Raw genomic sequence first — 19,986 nt, forward strand, 5'->3', positions numbered from 1 at the left:
CGATGCACGTGAAGCAGGAAAATTTTAATCTGATAATCACAGGAAAAGTCAGTCACTAGAAACATGCCCAGAAATAAAAGTGAAGCTGAACATTACGAACATTCAAGGATCTAAAGGAAAACAAAGAGCAAAGAAACTGATACTATTAAAAATAACGAAACTGAAATTTTAGAGCTGAAAAATATAATTGAAATAAAAAAATCTATTTCCATATTTGATGAAAAATATCAATCCACAGATCCAAATGGCTAAAAAAACCAGAGAGGTTAAACAAAGAAGACAACACCAAGGTACATCACAATCAAATTCTTAAAAACCGATTTTAATGAGAAGATTAAGACTTTTCTCCATGCAGACAGAAAGGAGGAAAGAAACATCATATTTGGGGGAACAAAGAGAAGTACATCCTTCTTATTAGAAACAACTGTAAATTGGGGCACCTGGGTGGCTCAGTTGGTTGGGTGTCCGACTTCAGCTCAGGTCGTGAGTTCGAGCCCTGCGTCAGGCTCTGTGCTGACAGCTCAGAGCCTGGAGCCTGCATCAGATTCTGTGTCTCCCTCTCTCTCTCTGACCCTCCCCCCCACTCACACTGTCTCTGTCTCTTGAGAATAAACATTAAAAAAAAATAAAAGAAAAGAAAAACTGTAAATAAGGAAAAAATGGAATAACATCTTTTAAGTATTGAAAGGGAAAATAAAGTATCAACTTAGAATTCTATATCCAGTGAAAATATCCTTCAAAAAATAAAGGTAAGAAGGAGTCTGGCAGCTTCTCACAAAATTGAACATACTCTTATGATCCAACAATCATGATTCTGGATATTTACCCAAATGAGGAGAAAATTTATGCCCACAAAAAACTTGCACAAACTTGGAAGCAACCAAGATGTCTTTCAGTAGCTAATGTATACATGAACTGTGGTTAATCCAGACAATGAAATATTTAGTGCTACAAAGAAGTGAGCTAGCAAGCCACGAAAAGATCTGAAGGAACCTTAAATATATAATGCTAACTAAATGAAGCCAATCTGAAAAGGCAACACACTACATGAGCCCAGCTATATGACATTCTGTAAAAAGCCAAACTACACACACAGTAAAAAGATCACTGGTTGTCAGGGACAGTGATAAGGGACGTGGACAAGGAGGGTAGGATGAACAGGGGGAGCACAGAGGATTTTTAGGGCAGTAAAACGATCCTGTATGATACTATAATGGTGGATACATACCATTATACATTTCTCAAACCCACAGAGTGTAGAACACCAAGAATCCTAATGCAAACTATAGACTTTGGGTGGTAATGATAGGTCATTGTAGGTTCACTGACTGTAATAAATGGACTGCTCTGGCAGGCTATTGATAGTGGGTGAAGCTGTGCATGTGTGGTGACAGGGTTATAGAGAAACTCTGTGCACTTCCCACCCAATTTTGACGTGAACCTAAAACTGCTCTAAAAAATAAAGTCTGTTAAAAAGAAAAAGAAAAAAAAAAAAAAAAAAAGGAAAGACAAGGACACTTTTCAGACAAACAAAAACTGAGAGAATTCATGACCATTAGACCTAAAATACTAGAAATATTAAAGGAAACTCTTCAGTCTAAAGGAAAATGATTCCAGAAAGAGCTCAAATCTCCATGAAAGAATAAAATTTGCCAGAACTGGTAATCATGTGGGTAAATATAAGACTTTGCTCCCAAGTTTAAAAAATTTAACATGTAATGAACTGTTGAAAGCAAAAAAGTAACAATATATTCTGGGGTTCATAGCATATGACAGGATAAAAAGAATGTATGGTAACAGTACAATGGACAGGAGGGGGCAAAATATAAGTAGGTTCTTACAATTATAGATACAATGGTATTTGGCATGAGACTATAAGGAGATAAATATTCATATTGTAAACCACAGACCAGCAGTTCTTAAACTTTTAGGTCTCAGGATTCCTTTTTTGCTCTTCAAATGTTTTTTAAATGTTTATTTTGAGAGAGAGTGAGTACATGTGCACACGAACAAGGTAGGGGCAGAGAGAGAGAGAGAGAGAGAGAGAGAGAATGAATATGAATGAGAATGAGAATATATCCCAAGCAGGCTCCACACTATCAGCATAGAGCCTGATGCAGGGCTTGATCCCACGAACCGGGAGATCATGACCTGAGCCAAAATCAAGAGTTGGACGCTTAACTGACTGAGCCACCCAGGCGCCCCTGCTCTTCAAAGAGCTTTTGCTCATATGGATTCTATCTATCCAAATTTACCATTATTAGAAATTAAATGTAAAAAAAAAATATTAATTTTAAAACAGCATTAACAAACCTATCATATGTGAATATAAATTTTTTTTTGTGAAAAGGTAACTTTCTTTTCCAAAACTAAAGAAATTATTAACAGTGGCACAGTTTTATATATTAGAAATCTCTTTAATGTCAGGCTTACAGAAGACAGCTGGATTCTCATTTCCTTCACATTTAATCATGACATGTACCCTTTGGAAAATTCCATGGTATACTCATGAATGAATGAGAGTGACAAAGGAATATGATGTTTTAGTATTACTATGAAAACAGTTTGACCTCATGGCTCCCTTGAAAGGGTCTTCAAGTCCCTAGGGGTCCCCGCACTACACTCTGATAACCACTCCTTACAGAAACTACTAAAAAGTTAAATAAGGAAGAACGGATAATAAGCCAATAGAAAAAAATAAAATGAAGTATTTTGGGGGAAAATGTAAATTTATCCAAAAAGAAAGAAAAAAACACACAGAAGACAGATGAAAAAAATAGAAAAAAAAATGAGGGGGGTAGATCTTAAACCCAACGTTCCTGACACATTTACTAAATATTAACAGATTAAACACACCAATTAAAAGGCAGAGACTGTCAGAGTCATGGGTAATGAAAAGGTAATGGGTAATAAAACCATCCATAAGAGTCTGAATTGCTTTGCATCAGTGCTTACAAATTCCTCTATTTGCAGCCCCATTCTGAATTTTAGGGCCTATGACATAAGCCTTAAGACATAAACACTGTAGAAATCAATGAGCTACTCATCTACTCCCCTGATAGATTCATTTCATAAATATTCTATTAAGTACCTCTATGTCATAAACTGAATAAACATCCTTCTTTTGTTCTTGATAGGTAAAGAACCTAAAGCCAAAATCTGTACAATACCTTTCTAAATATTTAACTTGCAAAAAATTCGCATATAGTTTATTTTGTCTCTGTGAGTAGATTCTGAAAAATCTCTGAAGAACAGCTCTCATACATGGCCAAAAGTGCCCTCCACTAAGTAACGTAAACGTTCCTAAAGTCAGGCGGTTTGCCCCATCACTGCCAACACAGAGATTTCCCATATGTAGATGGCAGCTTCTGCTGCAGGCGCTGGTCAGCCTTCTCCCAGCTTCCACGGGTCCACAGCACTTGAGTGGATTTCACAAGTACTCTCTTCTACCTTCCTATGATAACTGACCAAAACAATGCCAAAATCTTGCTCATTATTCATACTCAAAGATCATCAAAATCATTTTAAAAAATTTTTATATTTTTGAGAGAAAGAGAGAGGGAGAGAGAGAGAGCATGCAGGTGAGGGGCAGAGAGAGAGGAGAACAGAGGATTCGAAGTGGGCTATGTGCCAATAGCAGAGAACCCTACGCAGGGCTCAAAGTCACAAAGTGAGATCATGACCTAAGCTGAAGTCGGACACTTAACCAACTGAGCCACCCAGGCGTCCCCAAGATCAATTTTCTTAAGAGCTGAGGGTGACTCAGCTCCTGGCTATATAGAAACTAATCTGACAGATTCTATATGTGAATCACTGGCTGAAAATCTAGGACAGTTAACACAGGAGTCTCCGTGATCTCCCCATGATCAGGTAAGCTATTTGGGTGGTAGGGACTCAGGTCACACCACTATCATCCCTTACCCTTACCCAAAGCACGGTGCTTTATGAAGACTCCTCCAACAATCATTGAGCTGTTCTTAAAAGAATTTCCAGATTTGACTCTGACTTGTTTACACATAGAGAGGAGAATCAGAGATTATAATAAATCTGACACCATGATCTGAGCGACAGAATCTAGCTATACCTAAAGCCAATACCACTCTTGACTTTCAAGTTACACAAGCCAATGTCTTTTTTTTTTTTTTAATGTTTGTTTATTTTTGAGGGAGAGAGACAGAGCGTGAGTGGGGGAGGGGCAGAGAGAGAGGGAGTCAGAGAATCCAAAGCAGGCTCCAGGCTCTGCACTATCAGCACAGAGCCCGATGTGGGTCTCGAACCACGAGACCATGACCTGAGCCGAAGTCGGACACTTAACTGACTGAGTCACCCAGGCACCCCCAATACGTCTCTTTTTATGTTTATGCTGGTTTCAGCTACATTTTTGTTATTTACAGTTGAAAGCAAACATCTGCAAATACAAAGGTGTAATATTAAATGTGCTGCAAAGGATAAAGTGTTTTATGTGCGAGAATAAGGGAGAAAAAGTTTAGACAAAAGCAAATAGCCACAGAAAAAGTTTTCCTTTCTTCTGAATTACATGGCTAGAATGTTTCAAGCTGGTTACCAAAGGTGTCATTTACATAAAATCAAACATTAGGTATAAAACCTCCTCAAATTGATTTTTATCTTCTGCTCAGATAGAAATGGTACAACTATTTCATGAACAGGTCAAATGTACTCAAGAAACTGAAGATATAAGCATTGTTTTGGTTTGACTATGATTCTATTTAGGAGAAAAGACACCTCTAATCTTCAACTATTTGTCCACAGCAAGAACTATACTTGGCAGCCTAATTACATTGTGCACCCAGATTATTAGGATTTGAATTCCAAGAGAGTTATTTATGTATTTGTACTTTGGTAAAGAAGAATAATGGAAACATTTCTCTCCTATTTTCTCTGAAAATTGACATCTTTAAATTTCCATTAGAAGTCTCACTATGTAACATCTCTGAGGCAATTAAGAGCTAGGAGGAATGTTTCCTCTTTATAATTTCCCACTTTATAATTTCTCATCTTTACATAAGCACCAACCCCCATCCCAACATATAGGAGCATAGCTATACAGGAGAGTTATTTCTGAATTAAACACTGGATTTAGATTCGCTTTTGCAGACCCCTGAATGGACTCCTTGTTATCTGTTGTTCAACATTCCTGAAATAATTTAATGATATAATTGAAACAAATGTCAGGAGGCTAGCCTTTAAGAAATGCTAGAGAAAGGCTACACTATGTGGGTTGATTGGAGAAAATTCTGGTACTCTTACAAATACACATTACAGTGGAAGTCCTTCAGTCAAACACCTCTCTGCTACAAATGCAAATATGCTGATTTCTTAGCTTTCCTCGTCTGTCCCTCTAAACCAAATGAAGCACACCTTGGAGAATGTAATACACACTCACGTATTAAAAAATAACAGTATATAGTTAAAGTATCTTATTCTTTCAGAAGCCTATTACCAGGTTTCAAAATATATTAAAAACACATAGAGTTCTTTCTGATCTCTTATTAGTGGCGTTAAAGTCAAGCAATCTCTTTTAATAGTGCTAATGAGTAGTGTGGTACAGTTATTTGAAAACAGCAACTATTTTTCCCTCTCTTATCACTGACATTTTAGAAGAGCACCAAGGAACACTCTTCCATTAGACAGTGGAAATCCCACCATCTTAGTCATTCCCAAGTAGAATTTCACCTTGGGAGTCATCTCTATTATCTCGCTACACAATGAAAACAAAAATCGTAATTTTTAGTTGGTTTAAACTCCTAAGTAGAGACCCTGTGAGAAAACACTTCTCTGCTGCCATAGAAAGTTCCTTAATCATAGTCAAGTTATATCTACCATACTCCAACCGATTTCCTGGCTGAGGTCTGGCCCTTCAAATTTCATACAGGCTTTCACGATGTAAGCATGCAGTAAGAGCTTCATATTTACAATTCACGAAAGGGATATATGATACGCATCCCTATACACCCCACCTGTGGACTGAGTATTCTCTCCCAACTTTCAAATCTGATCAAACTAAAAGTCTGTTATTTTGCCTTCTATTAATAGCAACAAAAAAGTATTAATTCTAATCCTAACTTGAACCCACACTCCAGTATGTTCAGACAGATTATAAGTAGAACAGTTTTCCACTAAAACCTAATTATACATCCACATATTTTTCCACGGTTATCGTTGTGAATATCATGTTAACTTAGGGTCTTGAAGCTTTTCTGGGATTCAGTGTACATATTTACTATAACTAATCCAGGGCAGGAGTTGAGAACCCACAGCCTTGCCTAGAACATGTTACTCACTTTCTCTCCATGTTATCAGATACAATCTGATAAACAGACTCCCCGAGTGGTATGTATACAGTGAGCTTTTGCAATTATACTTCTCCTACAGTCAATCAAACAGTATTCTACACTAGACCAAAACACTGAATCATAATTAATGGCTAAGGTGCAAAAAGTAAGGTCTCTTGACATGCTTTATAAACTTGGTCTCAGAGCTCAGCTGTATTCCTACACCAGGGATCTCTTCTCAAACTTTGTTTATCTTTCAAAGGATATAACTAACAGAGCTACAGACGTCTGCAAAGAGGGAGCTGTTGTGGTTTTTTGTTTGTGGTGTGTTAGCTTCTGGATACTTTAAATGGAAGTTGCCTAACAATCCTGGGCATATTCCTAAATGATTCAAGAAAATGTGACAATACCACAGTTACAGTGATGTGGTTAAGTGACTCCAGTGATTCAGTCGAAATTTAGCAGGCTCCACGTGGACTTAACTGAAATGCTTGGTTTTTTGGAGAATGGCAAATATATGCTGAAGGAAGGAAAATGCTTCCCCCAAGTGAATAAAAGGACAGAAAGTACATTGTTTCCACTTTGATTCTTTCACTCCAACCTCCTTCCTTTCTGCCCTCTTCCCTCTCCTACCTCTCCACTGACTTAACTAGTTAAGTGCCTCTTCTCATTAAAAAAAATTTTTGAATACTATTCAGATCTTAGGACACAGAAATATGGTCTTTGATTTCACTGAAGACACCTTATTCCAGGAGATAGTGGGTCTTATTATAAGCGGACAGGGATAAAAATGGTTATAATTCAGTCACTGTGTATTTCATTTACTTGACCTCTAATCCTAATTACTGTTTTGTCAGAGGGAGAGATCAGGGATAAGCTCTTTTTTGCCTTGTTTCTAAAATAATATTTCCATAGTAAAATATAGGTCCCAAATCTTCAAAAAAAAAAAAAAAAAAAAAGTGTGTGTGTTGGGGGGAGGTGGTGGAGGATACTCCTTTGGTGAGGTTGTAAACAGTTAACTTTTTCCCAGAACTATGAATCCCAAAATGGCAGGACATTGAAACACACCATCTATGTAAGATTTCAGTCAATGAGCTAAAACATTTAAAATGAGACACAGTGCATCAAAAAAGGATGCAGCAGATCTACAAGGAAAGAGCTAAGACAGACATATTTTTTAAGGTTTTATTTTTAAGTAATCTCTACACTTAACACGGGGCTCGAACTCACAACCCCAAGATCGAGAGTTGCATGCTCCAACTGACCCAGCCAGGTACCCCAAATTGCTAAGAAATACTAAAGGAAGTTACAATAGAGTATAAATACTATGATTCTATTTGTGTGTTTAAAATGAAAAGTAAGGAGCACCTGGGCTTAACCAGTCAGCTAAGCGCCTCTTTTTTTAAAAAAATATTTTAATGTTTATTTTACTATTGAGAGACAGAGCAAGACAGAGCATGAGCATGGGAGGGGCAGACAGAGGAAGAGACACAGAATTTGAAGCAGGCTCCAGGCTCTGAGCTGTCAGCACAGAGCCCGACGCAGGGCTTAAACCCACCAACTGTGAGATCATGACCTGAGCCGAAGTCAGATGCCCAACCAACTGAGCCACCCAGGCGCCCCAAGCGTCTGACTCTTTAAATTTCCACTTAGGTCATGTTCTCACGGCGTGTGGGAATGAGCCCACGCCCGATGGATGTCTGCGCTGACACGCGGAGCCTGCTTGGGATCCTCTCTCTCGCTCTCTCTGCCCCTCCCCTCCTCATGCGCTCACTCTCTCTCAAAATAAATAAACTTTTAAAAACAAACACACAAACAAACAAATAAAATGAAAAGAAAGAAAAACACTTGTGTGTGTACATTTCCCAGAAGGGTCTGGAAGAACACACACCAAAGTAAAGTTTCACAACCTTGGCATTATTAACATTTTGGGCCAGTTCTTTGTTGTGGGGGACTGTCCTGTGCACTGTAAGATGTTTGGTGACTTCCCTTGTCTGTAGCATTCCTTCAGTTTTAACAACCAAAAATGTCTCTAAATATTATCAAATGTTCTCGAGGGAGCAAAATTACTCCAGGTTTGAGAACTCCTGTACTAGTTAACAGTATTTATCTCCAGAAAAGGATGATAGGAGAGCAGCTGGAAAGAAATTAAGGGCTTGTATTTTTTGCTTTATATACCATACTGCTGTACTGTTTGGATGTCCTAGGCCTCTCAAGCATTTACTACATGTGTTAATTCTCCAGAACAATAAGGAAAACAGAATCACAAGACCACGTGGCTATTGGCCCAGCAAGATGACAGGATACAGACTCCCAGATGATCCGGAAACATGTGTAAGCCAGACTCACCTTCATGGGGTTTTCATCATACGTTGGGGTCCCCAGGTCCATTTCAGCTTCATGCTCAAGGCTGGCATCATCTCCTGGGCTTTCCCAAGTAGGAGGATCCCACTGAGTCTGCCTAGAAGAAGGTAAGAACAGCCATGCTATCGTGGCCAGAAAACAGAGAACTCTGGCACAGGCATCTCTGCTCATATACACATAAAATACAACATTTGTAATGAGACATAGAGGAAGTCTGCTTCATAAGATAGAAACATTCTTTTGCTATCTTCCCAGCAGCAGTGATTTTATCCCACAGACATACATTGTTTAGCCCACTGTATTTCTCTAGCCAGTGAGGTGGCGATGTTTGCCTTGTCGAAGAGTAGTAAAACCAAAACATCCTGTCTGTTTCTCACTTGGCTCTTAATGTTCTGAAAATAGGATTCAGCAAAACCTAAAAAGTACATGGAGTCAGTGCTTGCCTATACCTCCCCTCTGCAGGTGAAGAGATCAACAGCAACTGTACCCAGCATGTACTTGGAGCAAATAAAATAAATCACAACACACTCCTCACAATCCTTGGTCACATGAGAAAATGGTTCCTTGCTTTGGGAGCCTTCTTGTCTGTGGTTGTGCCCCTTTGCTTCAATGACTCATAGCATGGAAAAGACTTCAAGTCAAAAACTTATGCCCTTGGTCCCAAATATTCTCAACTGACTGCAAGAAGAAGGGGTCTACCGTGTTAACTCATTCATTGCATGCTATAGTTGTTTTGCAAATAAGAAAGCATTGTGGTTTTTTTGTGTTTTTTTTTGTTTTTTTTTTTACAGCTAGATCTGTGAGGTAACAACTGGAAGTAAGGAAATTCAATTCAGGAGTCTGAAGTCAGCTGTCACAGGGAATGCTATAAGGAGAATCCCTCAAAATGTCAAAAGCCTCAGAGAACTAGCAACGTATCTGGTGGGTCAATCCTGCCTTTGCAGTCTTGTGCTCTCCTACCACACCAAACTTTTGTCAGCAACGTTAGAGGCACTTGAAAAATCATAAAAGAAAATATTTGTATGAAATTTTTTTAACTTGTAAGACATTACAAACAAAAACATTTGCAATAAGCTTGATAAAGGGATCTAATAATAATGACAGAAAATGGGTACATGCCCCAAACAAGCAAATCACAAAAGATGTAAACGGCCAACAATAAAGATGGTTCAACAATAAGAGAACTGGAAATGAAAATAAGATGTCTCACCAATTACACTTACAAGATTAAAAGAAATTACGTGAAGAAAAAGGCGCTATTGTACACTTTTTGTGGGAGTCTACAATGGTACAGTTTTTTTCATGGTAAGCTGACAATAGTTATCAATTTAAAATGTCTATCTTTTTAACCGACAATTCTACCTCTAGAAATCTACCCAAAGAAGGTAAGATTAGTATCTACGAGGATGTCCAGGGTTAGAGTTATATATAAAATCGTGAAAATCCATCAATTAGGGTGGGTTAAATAAAATTTTATATAGCCATACAAAAGAACAGGAGTTGGCAAACTTTTTTTCTATAAATGATCACAGAGTAAATATTTTTGACTTTGTGGGTCACATGGTCTCTGCCACAACTATTCTACTCTGCCACTATATTGTGAAAGCAGCCATAAACAACTCCTAAATAAATGGGAGTGGCTGTGTTCCCCCCAAAACTTCATTTGCAAATACCAGTGGCCTATGGGCATAGTTTGCTGATCTCTCAAAGTATAAGCATGCACTAAAAACAGTGTAGTTCTATATTAACTGATAACGTTCTATACAGATTGGTAGAAAGATTATAAAAGACGTATCCCAACAACTCACATAAGATTATATACCAATGAGTGTACACACACACACACACACACACACACACACACACACAGAAATTACATATATTCACATAAAGCTATCTTTTGTCTAAAAGACATGTGTATTTTTTAAACTTCTAAGAAAAAGATAAATTGAGCTTTCTATAAACAGCAAGGGTCACCAAACTATGGCTCACGGACCAAAACTGACCTATTGCCTATTTTTGTAAATGAAGTTTTATTGGGCAGACATGACCATTCATTATGTATGGTCTATGGCTGTTTGCACAACAATGGCAGAACTAAGTAATTGTGTTTGGCTGGCAAAGCCTAAAACATTATTTGACCTTTTACAGAAAAGGTTTGCCCAGGACCCTCGATACCCACAACGTTAGATCAAGTCATTATCTTTTTATTTTTTTTTTTACAAACTCTTTAATTTTCTGCAAAAGAGTCTTGTAGATTAAAAATATATCAAAATTTATCTATCTAAAAAGGCATAACATAACATTTAAGATGTGATTCTGGAAATCTAGCAGCCCTCAAGCACAGTGAACACCAGCCAATGACATCAAGCCAATAATCATAAATCTCCCCTTATGATGGCAGCTTCTTTGACCAACTGAAACTGATTTGGGGATGCCCACACAGCCTTTCTTACCTTGTGATCACGTGGTAGTAATAAATCTTCCCTTCTGGATCTCGGGCTGTCTTCCAGTTGGGAGGTAAGACAATGGTTTTTGGTTTGGGAGGAGAGGGGGGTGGCAGATCCAGAAGATTATTTGTCACTACCATTTCAGGCTAAAAAGAAATACACACACAGACTCTTCATCAGTGACATCTCAAAAAGGACAAAGTAGCCTACTTAAGCAATATGTAAAAACATACCTCTATCTCTATCTTTTAAAAAAAAGATAAAAAAAGGTTCAATCTGGGAAATGATCAGAGTATATAAACAGCTTTAGGGATCTATCAGAAAATTGACAGTTGGCTCCAAGTTCACCATCCAACATATCACATTTAAAAATATTCAGCAGCTCACTATCCAGAGCAGTATCTTTCAACCTTAAAAAAAAGAATAAAATAGAAAATGCTAGGAGCGCCTGGGTGGCTCAGTTAAGTGTCCAACTTCAGCTCAGGTCATGATCTTGCGGTTTGTGAATTCGAGCCCCATGTCGGGCTCTGTGCTAACAGCTCAGAGCCTGGAGTCTGCTTTGGATTCTGTGTCTCCCCCTCTCTCTTTGCCCCTCCCTGCTCAAGGTCTGTATCTTTCAAAAATAAACAGGGGCGCCTGGGTGGCTCAGTCAGTTAAGCATCCGACTTCAGCTCAGGTCATGATCTTGCGGTATGTGAGTTCGAGCCCCACGTCGGGCTCTGTGCTGACAGCTCAGAGCCTGGAGCCTGCTTCAGATTCTGTGTCTCCTTCTCTCTCTGTCCGCCCCCCCCCCCCCCCCCCCCCCCCCCGGCTCATGCTCTGTCTCTCTGCCTCAAAAATAAATAAAAACATTAAAAAAATTAAAAACAAAAATAAACAAACATGTAAAAAATTCAAAACAAAACAAAACAGTGCTAAATGGCATATACCAACTTCTGGATCCTGATTAGCTGAATTAGCTTTAGATGTATCTTTTTTAAAGAAAAAAAGCTGAAAAGCAGTATGACAGAATGTTACCACTTAACCCTTATCTATTTTTCTGTACGTTTTAAACTGCATATTTATAAAAATTTAACATCACATTTTGAAAAACATGAAAACCTCACAATCCCTGTCTAGGCACTGAACTGTATCCCCCAAATTCCTATGTTGGAGCTCTAACTCCCAACGTGACTATATTTGGAGATAGGGCCTTTAAAGAGGCAATGAAGATTAAATGAGGTCAAAAGGGTAGTTTCCTCATAAGAGGAAAAGACACATTAGGGAACGTAAATATATAGGGAGACGGCAGCCATGTGCAAGGCAAGGAGAAGCGTTAGGACCAAACCTCACCAACACCTTGATGGTATAGACTTCCAGACTCTAGAGCAGTGAGAAACTCAATTTCTGTTGTTTAAACCTCTTGGTTTGTGGTATCTTGTTATAATAGATCTAGCAGACTAATAATAAATTACTATAAGAATATATGCCCTTAATTCTCATTCTGTGTAAGCCAATTAATATAGAATACTTTTTCCAGCTTTACCTCTGCTTGAGCAGTCAAAGAGGAACCGGAGATCCCAGGCTCAGATAAAATGGGACCACTTTTAAGCAAACACAGGTCTTTGAGCATCACTGTTTTATGCATACCACTAATCCTACTTCATGTAGCTGCTTTTTTTGGTGTCCTACTTCAGTTCTACCTGTAGTCCTCCTTCCAGCCTATAAAGTGACCTCTTTGTCCTAAGCTTCTGTGTCACCTAAGAATACTTCGAATCATTCAGAACGTATTACTAATCCTTCCCACACTTGGGAATGATTCTTTCCCTCCTCAAACTATCTGCTCCTTATGTGACACTAATCTCTACTTTTAGTATTATTCATTGTGATCCTCAACTCTCTTATTGGAATGTCAGCTTCTAAGGATAGGAATGGAGTCTTAGGTTTGTATTCAAAATTCCTAGGGCCCAACTCCTAGCAAGCCCTCAAATGCCTGCTGTAAGAGCACACTGTCTCATCTCCCAACTGTTTCACATGTAGTCTTTATACTCCATCCCCACTAACTGTACTACCTGTCTAAAGCCGCCATCACTCACCGGACTGCTGCAGGAACCTTCTCTGGAGCTGTCGCAACTCCAAAGTGCTAATGTGATCAAGTTATTCTGTTCAGCTTTTCAACGGCTTCCAATGCCAGCCATTTCCCACTTCATCAAGATTTCACCACATCCTTCTCCATATGTTACAGAATACCAAACGTTTCTCTTACTACATATTGTACAGCATGTACAGTGAAGTAGTTCACTTCTGTACTCCTAGTCCACGGGTCTGATATAGTATCATATTCCAGTACTCCATAAAATACAAATAGCTACTCTGTAAAATTGTTACTTTAGAAATTCATAGCAAAGTATAAAAATACAAAGTCGGTTTAAATTATAAATAAAAAGGATATCGGGAGCAAAATATGTATCAATCAACACAGGGGTAAAATCTAGAGAACTTTTATTTTAATGATTGAGTAATGCTTCCTCAGAGACACAAGCCCTTGAGTGAAATTGGGGACCAAAGTTAAAGAAAAAAAAAAAACCAAGTGAAAGAAACAAAAATAAAAACCTAAACCAAAAGTAGACCTTCTAAAGATAAGGTACACAGCTAAGGAGTATTTTATCACCTGAAGGGTTTCTTACCGGCTGTAAGGGCTGAGGCTGCCCTGGTGTGACTATCGCAGTCACGGCTGCAGCTGGCTGTACGACCACGCCTTGCGGATGAGCTGTGAAAATCTGCTGTCCTTGGATGTACTGAAGACTTGGTTGGGCATAACTCTAAAGATAAAATGAAGAAATTCATAATTTATACCCTTCTGGCTCTAATAAAGCAGTAACTGTCTTCTCAGTTGGCATTCTCTTACTGGAATCCATGAATTTTAACTTTTAGTAAAGAGTATTTCGATACAAATGTGTAAAACAATCCTTTATTTCAAACACAGAAGTTTCTTTTTTTAGTAATTCCCTAGTCATTTACTTACTTTGGTTTTACCATTAAAACACAAAAAACAAAAAAACAGAAAAGGCTGGGGGGAGGTGGGGAGGCTCCTAAGAGCTGTCCAACTCTTTAGCCTCCAGGGAGACCACAGTAATAACAACTGAAGTGCCGCACCTAGTATATCCAAGACAGCTCCACAGGGCTCTTTTCAGAAAGCCTTTTTACTACCAACTCCTAAAAACTAACAGGTTGTTCTGACTGGAAAAGGTCAGAGAGAGTGAGTGATTCATAGCAGAGGAAGTAAGACAGTGATCTAATTACAACTCCCTCTGAGAAAGACAGCAGAATTCATTCTAGATAAAATTCTTACCACACGCTGATTTATACAGTGCCTCGTGACACTTAGAAAGCCCTTTCACGTATATAATCTCATTTAGTCCTGACCACCATCAGAGGTGAGGATCTCCCCCACCTGGAGTCACATAAGAAATTAAGGACCACGGCTAGGACTTAAACCTACTCTGGAATTAGTTCTCAGCACTAGAAACACTCTTAAAGAAGAGGTGACAACAAGCCCTGAAACACAACCCTGTTGTCTCAAGAGGTGATGACTACCAAGGAGGTGAACAGAGATAGATGTAGCCTGTACTTGAGGACAGATTTTGATCCTAGGGACTGAGATTCCACCACATAAAATAATTTCAGAAGTATTAACTGGTAAGTACTCAAAATATAAAATACAATCATTCCAAATGATACCAGTAAAGACCCAAAGAGTCCGATTAGGCCAATGGAGCTACCAAGGAGATTTCTGGATAAGTACCGAGAGGGCACAGAGAAAAAGAGGAAGAATACAACCCAGCTGACCCTTGAACATGTGGATTTGAACTACACAGGGCCACTTATAACAGATTTTCTACAGTATAGTACTGTAAATGTATTTTCCTTATGATTTTCTTAATGTTCTTTTTCTCTAGCTGACTTTAAGAATACAGAATATAAAACATGTAGCATACAAAATATCGGTTCATCAACTGCTTATGTTATTGGTAAGGTAACAGTAGTGAAGTTTTGGGGGAGTTAAAAGTCATATACAGATTTTTGACTGAGGAGGGAGGTTTGGCACTCCTAACCCCTACATAGTACAAAAGTCAAGAGTACTTGATTCATTATTCTGGAACAGCTTAATCTACACAGAACAAAAACCCACACTCAATGGTCAAAGCAGAATTATTATCAGAATAGTATCACAAAATAGAAATGCTTTCATCTCTAGGTATTTGGATATAAGATGGGAAATCTGTGCAACATCAAAGATTTTGTAGAAACAAATCTTACTTCCCCACCTGATTCCAGTTTCAAAGACTGAAATGTGGTTGAACCCAAAAGGCTTTTTAACACTGATGCATCTACACCCAGACAACACTGAATTAAGAGGTCAGTACAAAAAGAGATATTAGCAAAAAAGATGGTAAAATAGTGTTTAAGAAATTTAAAAACGGGGCGCCTAGGTGCCTCAGTCAGTTGAGAGTCCAACTTTGGCTTAGGTCATGATCTCATGGTTCGTGACGTCAGGCTCTGTGCTGACAGCTGGGAGCCTGCAGCCTGCTTCGGATACCGTGTCTCCCTATCTCTCTGCCCCTCCTCCGTTCATTCTCTGTCTCTTTCAAAAATAAACATTTAAAAATTGAAAAAAAAAGAAATTTAAAAGTATAATCTCAGAGGTGAAGTATAAATAATTCTTATAACGTTCAATTTCAACTTTGCTAAAAATAAGCTATAAAACAAAATATATCTAACTGGGGTCTAGTCTATGATCTAGCGTATGATCTGGAAAGTGAATCTGCAATGACCCTGATGCCCGAAGGAAGCATCCTGAAGAGTGGATACAACAGGCAAGTTATTGTGCATGTAGGGAGTTAATATAAATGTGCTGGTATATCTGATTGAGTAAAAACAGTTTCTGGGAGGCTGAAGAAGACAGTAAACTGATAAACATGTTATCTCCATAGTGATCAGGAGACTAAGCACCCAAATCTACAACAGAAAAATGCTAATATTTTGGAGGCTAAAAATTCTTTTGACTCTCAGTTAAACTTTGTGCATGGAGAATTGGACAAGATCAGAGCTAATAAGTAAGGCTCATCTAAAGGATTTGATGACTGGAGTTTTAAAGCTATAGTCTCCTTGAAATGAAGACTCTGGCTCCAAATGCTGGCTGTGAGGTAACTTCTGACCTGAAATGGCATTATCCAGCTTGAGCACTCCCTCTATTTACCAGATGAGGTAATTTACCAGATGAGAAATTTCCAGACAAATTTCACCTGTTTCTAACATGCAAAGATATATTTAAAGGATAATAATTTATCATCAGGAAGGAATGTGACACATACTGGAAATAACTTCCAAAGGAAATGCCAAAAATATCTGAACAACATCAGCCTTGCTGGACTAAAAACAAAGTCACCCAAGATAGCAGTAATCATTTAGAGGTACAGTGTTTAAAACACAGACTGTCAAAAAGAAAGAAAACGGGGCACCTGGGTGACTCAGTCAGTTGAGGATCTGACTCGATTTTGGCTCAGGTCATGATCTCACGGTTCGTGGGATCAACCCCCATGCTGGCTCTGTGCTGTCAAACACGGAGCCTGCTTGGGATTCTCCCTCTTCCTCTCTCTCTCTGCCCCTGGCCTCCACCTCTCAAAATAAATAAGCTTAAAAAAAAAAAAAAGAAAAAAAAGAAAAAAGAAAGAAAAAAGAAAGAAAGAAAGAAAGAAAGAAAATAAATGAACATTCTTCAGGGTTCTATTAAATTATCTATCCAAACCAGCTGATAATCACATGGCAATGCCAAAACTAACAACAGTAATAAAAAGGGGAAACTGGTTTGCAATCCCACTGAAGTTAGTATGGAAGATGAACATACTTGTGAGATGTATCTAAATAGCATATGCCTATCAAGTCTCTCTTTTGCTGGGGGGAAATCTGTAGGAGATTGGCTCTCCCCTTCAAGAGACCTGAAATTACATGAAAGCTAATTTCTCAAACATAAATACAGTCTAGAAATAGCTTTAAAATGGGACTTCTAATGGGAATTATAAGAGAAATCTAAGGAGGTCCAAAATGTTATAGAAAACATAATTATTCTGCTCCTACTTCTAGAGGGGAAAAAAAAAAATCACTATTACTTTATATCTGAGTCACTTCACTTTATAATGTGAAAATTATAGTCTTAGGACTCAATTTTTTGAGATGTGATTTAGTATAACTTTGTAAGAATAGGTCACTTAGTAATGTCACAAAACCACTACAAATCAGGTGGCCTTAGTTGAAGTTGAGTTTTTACATTTGGTAAGCAATTGTGGCAAAAAATGAAAGTCACCTTCTGATAACATATCTGCTCCAAATGTGAAAGATACTGCATATGTGTACACATACACACACACACAAATTTATATCACACCACATCACATACTACTTCACTGTCAAAGTTATCATATCTTGCAAATTCTTAGTAGCCCATGATGGTATGGTCAATACTACACTTGAACACCACAGACCTCAAGGTCTCCTTTTACTGGAGGTTAGATGGTTAGACCAGATATCGGATAGATGACTTTGACTAGGAGCATTTCACACTCCACAAATGTCAATACTCTGTCGACATCATTAAGGTAACTATAATTAAACCTTCAAGGTAAATGGTGCTTTAATTCTGTCATTATTAATATCCATTATCTCATGCAAACCTCAACCATGCTGAGGCATTCTGCTCATTTCATAGATAAGAAAACTAAAACTGAAGTGGCACCTGGGTGGCTCAGTCAATCGAGCATCTGACTTCAGCTCAGGTCATGATCTCATGGTTCGTGAGTTTGAGCCCCACATTGGGCTCTCTGCTGTCAGTGCAGGGCCCACCTCAGATCTTCTGTCCCCCTCTCTCTCTGCCCCTCCCTCACTCACGCTCTCTCTCAAAAATGAACATTAAAAAAAAAACAACTTTAACTGAAGAATATAAGCTAAGCACCTATCCCCAAGACACATTAAATGATGGACAGGGACTCAAAACACATAAACAATAACAAAATGCTCTACATTTCTCATAACCTAAAGCCCAACATCATCTCTGATAACTAATCTCACAGAGAAGTAAAGGACAATCTGGACTATCTGAGTCCATTCATCTGCCACCTAATACACACAAAATAGATTAGGGAGCCAACAAATGACTCCTTGGTAGGAACAAAATGGAAAACTGTAAGCAAGCAAAATTGTGATGCTTCAGTCTTAAGGCTATGACTAAAACTTACAGAAAATCTTTTGCTCCATGGGATAGAAAAAATAGATTACTTTTTATAAGAATGGCCAAATGACCAGTGAAATCTCTCCTGGAGAGTCTTCAATAAATATCTTCCACTGCTATTGCTTAGGCTCTGAAACCTAGGTTAAGAACATACTTCAGGAATAGAAATGGGAGAGAAGTAGACCATGTTTCTTATATCTGATACACATTCTCAGGGAAAAAACTCAAAATAAATGGCTTGGTCCAAGAAAGAATGTGGCAAGACAGCAGAAGTTAGAACCTAAGAAATTTGTTTAAGATACTTAAAACACACACACACACACACACACACACACACAAAGTAATTTGGAAAAATGGTTAAGAATCATGTTAAGTAGAAACCCATGGGAAAAAGTTTCAAGTCTTCTTCAAAATTACAAATACATGAAATATAGATATAAGCATGTGGTTCAGGAGATCATACAAAATGAATGTAGTTAGTACACTTAAGATTTTAGGAATTCAAGCTGGATACTTTGCCATGGCCTTACAAACTAAATTTTTATGCAGCTTCATCACAAAAATACTAACAGAAGTAACTGATCAGTACTAGGTAATGTGTGCAGGAAGCATCCCTGACAATCTCTCTCATCCACGATAATTCACCTTTAAGGAGCGATATGGAGTGATGTGAGGGACATCAGAATGTGGTGAAGATGATGCTTTATATATATTTTTTGTTTAAGCTTAAAATGTATTGCTGGGTTCTATAGAAAAGAAGCTTGATTAAAAAACATAAAAATACACCTTGAAATACAAATTCAGTATAATCAGCTTTTAAATTTAACATTATATTTACTACCATAGTAAATATCCTTAGGTTCACTCTGGCAAACTTCATGACAATAAAATGTAGGGGATATAAAATAATACACAAGCTGGGTCTAAGAAAAGGGCAAGCCATCTCCTGACTCAATTACCATGACCAGAGGGTTTTCCGTTTGTGAGCATATAAAACAATAAACTGTATGTTATTCACTGTCTATAAGCAAAAAGGAGAGGAGTAACCCATAAGTCTCTCCCTGACTACCTGACTTTGCGGGAAGTCAGCTGGAATGTGGTAAGCAGCCCTATTAAGAGGTCCATGTGATGGTAAGAAACCGAGGCCAGTTAACAACCACGTGAGTGAGCTTGAAAGTCAATCTTCCAGGGGCGCCTGGGTGGCTCAGTCGGTTAAGCGTCCGACTTCAGCTCAGGTCACGATCTCGCGGTCCGTGAGTTCGAGCCCCGCGTCGGGCTCTGGGCTGATGGCTCAGAGCCTGGAGCCTGCTTCCGATTCTGTGTCTCCCTCTCTCTCTGCCCCTCCCCCGTTCATTCTCTGTCTCTCTCTGTCTCAAAAATAAATAAACGTTAAAAAAAAAAAAATTAAAAAAAAAAAAAGAAAGTCAATCTTCCTTCCTCTTCCTAACCTTCGATGACTACAACCTTGGTTAACAGCCAGGCTGTATGTAATTTAATGAAAGACTCTGAGCCTGAACCACCCAGCCAGTCAAGCTGCTTCTGAATTCCTGCCCTACAAAAACTAAGAAATAATAATTACTAGTTGTCTCAAGCTGCTAAGTTTCGGAGTAACTTG

The 19,986-nt window shown here is 38.4% G+C and overlaps 1 protein-coding gene across 2 annotated transcripts in view; it reads right to left on the minus strand.

Moving 5' to 3' along the window:
- The window catches only part of SETD2 (SET domain containing 2, histone lysine methyltransferase), a 123,021-nt gene that overhangs the window by 10,483 nt on the left and 92,552 nt on the right, over positions 1–19,986 (minus strand). For both annotated transcript variants that reach the window (XM_042929138.1, XM_042929139.1), the window contains exons 16-18: positions 13,774–13,908; positions 11,114–11,253; positions 8,643–8,754 (exon numbers count right to left, since the gene is read on the minus strand). In XM_042929138.1, coding sequence (XP_042785072.1) covers positions 8,643–8,754; positions 11,114–11,253; positions 13,774–13,908 — 387 coding nt within the window. The remainder of the gene's footprint in view (positions 1–8,642; positions 8,755–11,113; positions 11,254–13,773; positions 13,909–19,986) is intronic.

The sequence above is a fragment of the Panthera leo genome, chromosome A2, assembly GCF_018350215.1.
Source record: "Panthera leo isolate Ple1 chromosome A2, P.leo_Ple1_pat1.1, whole genome shotgun sequence".
Taxonomy (NCBI): Eukaryota; Metazoa; Chordata; class Mammalia; order Carnivora; family Felidae; genus Panthera; species Panthera leo.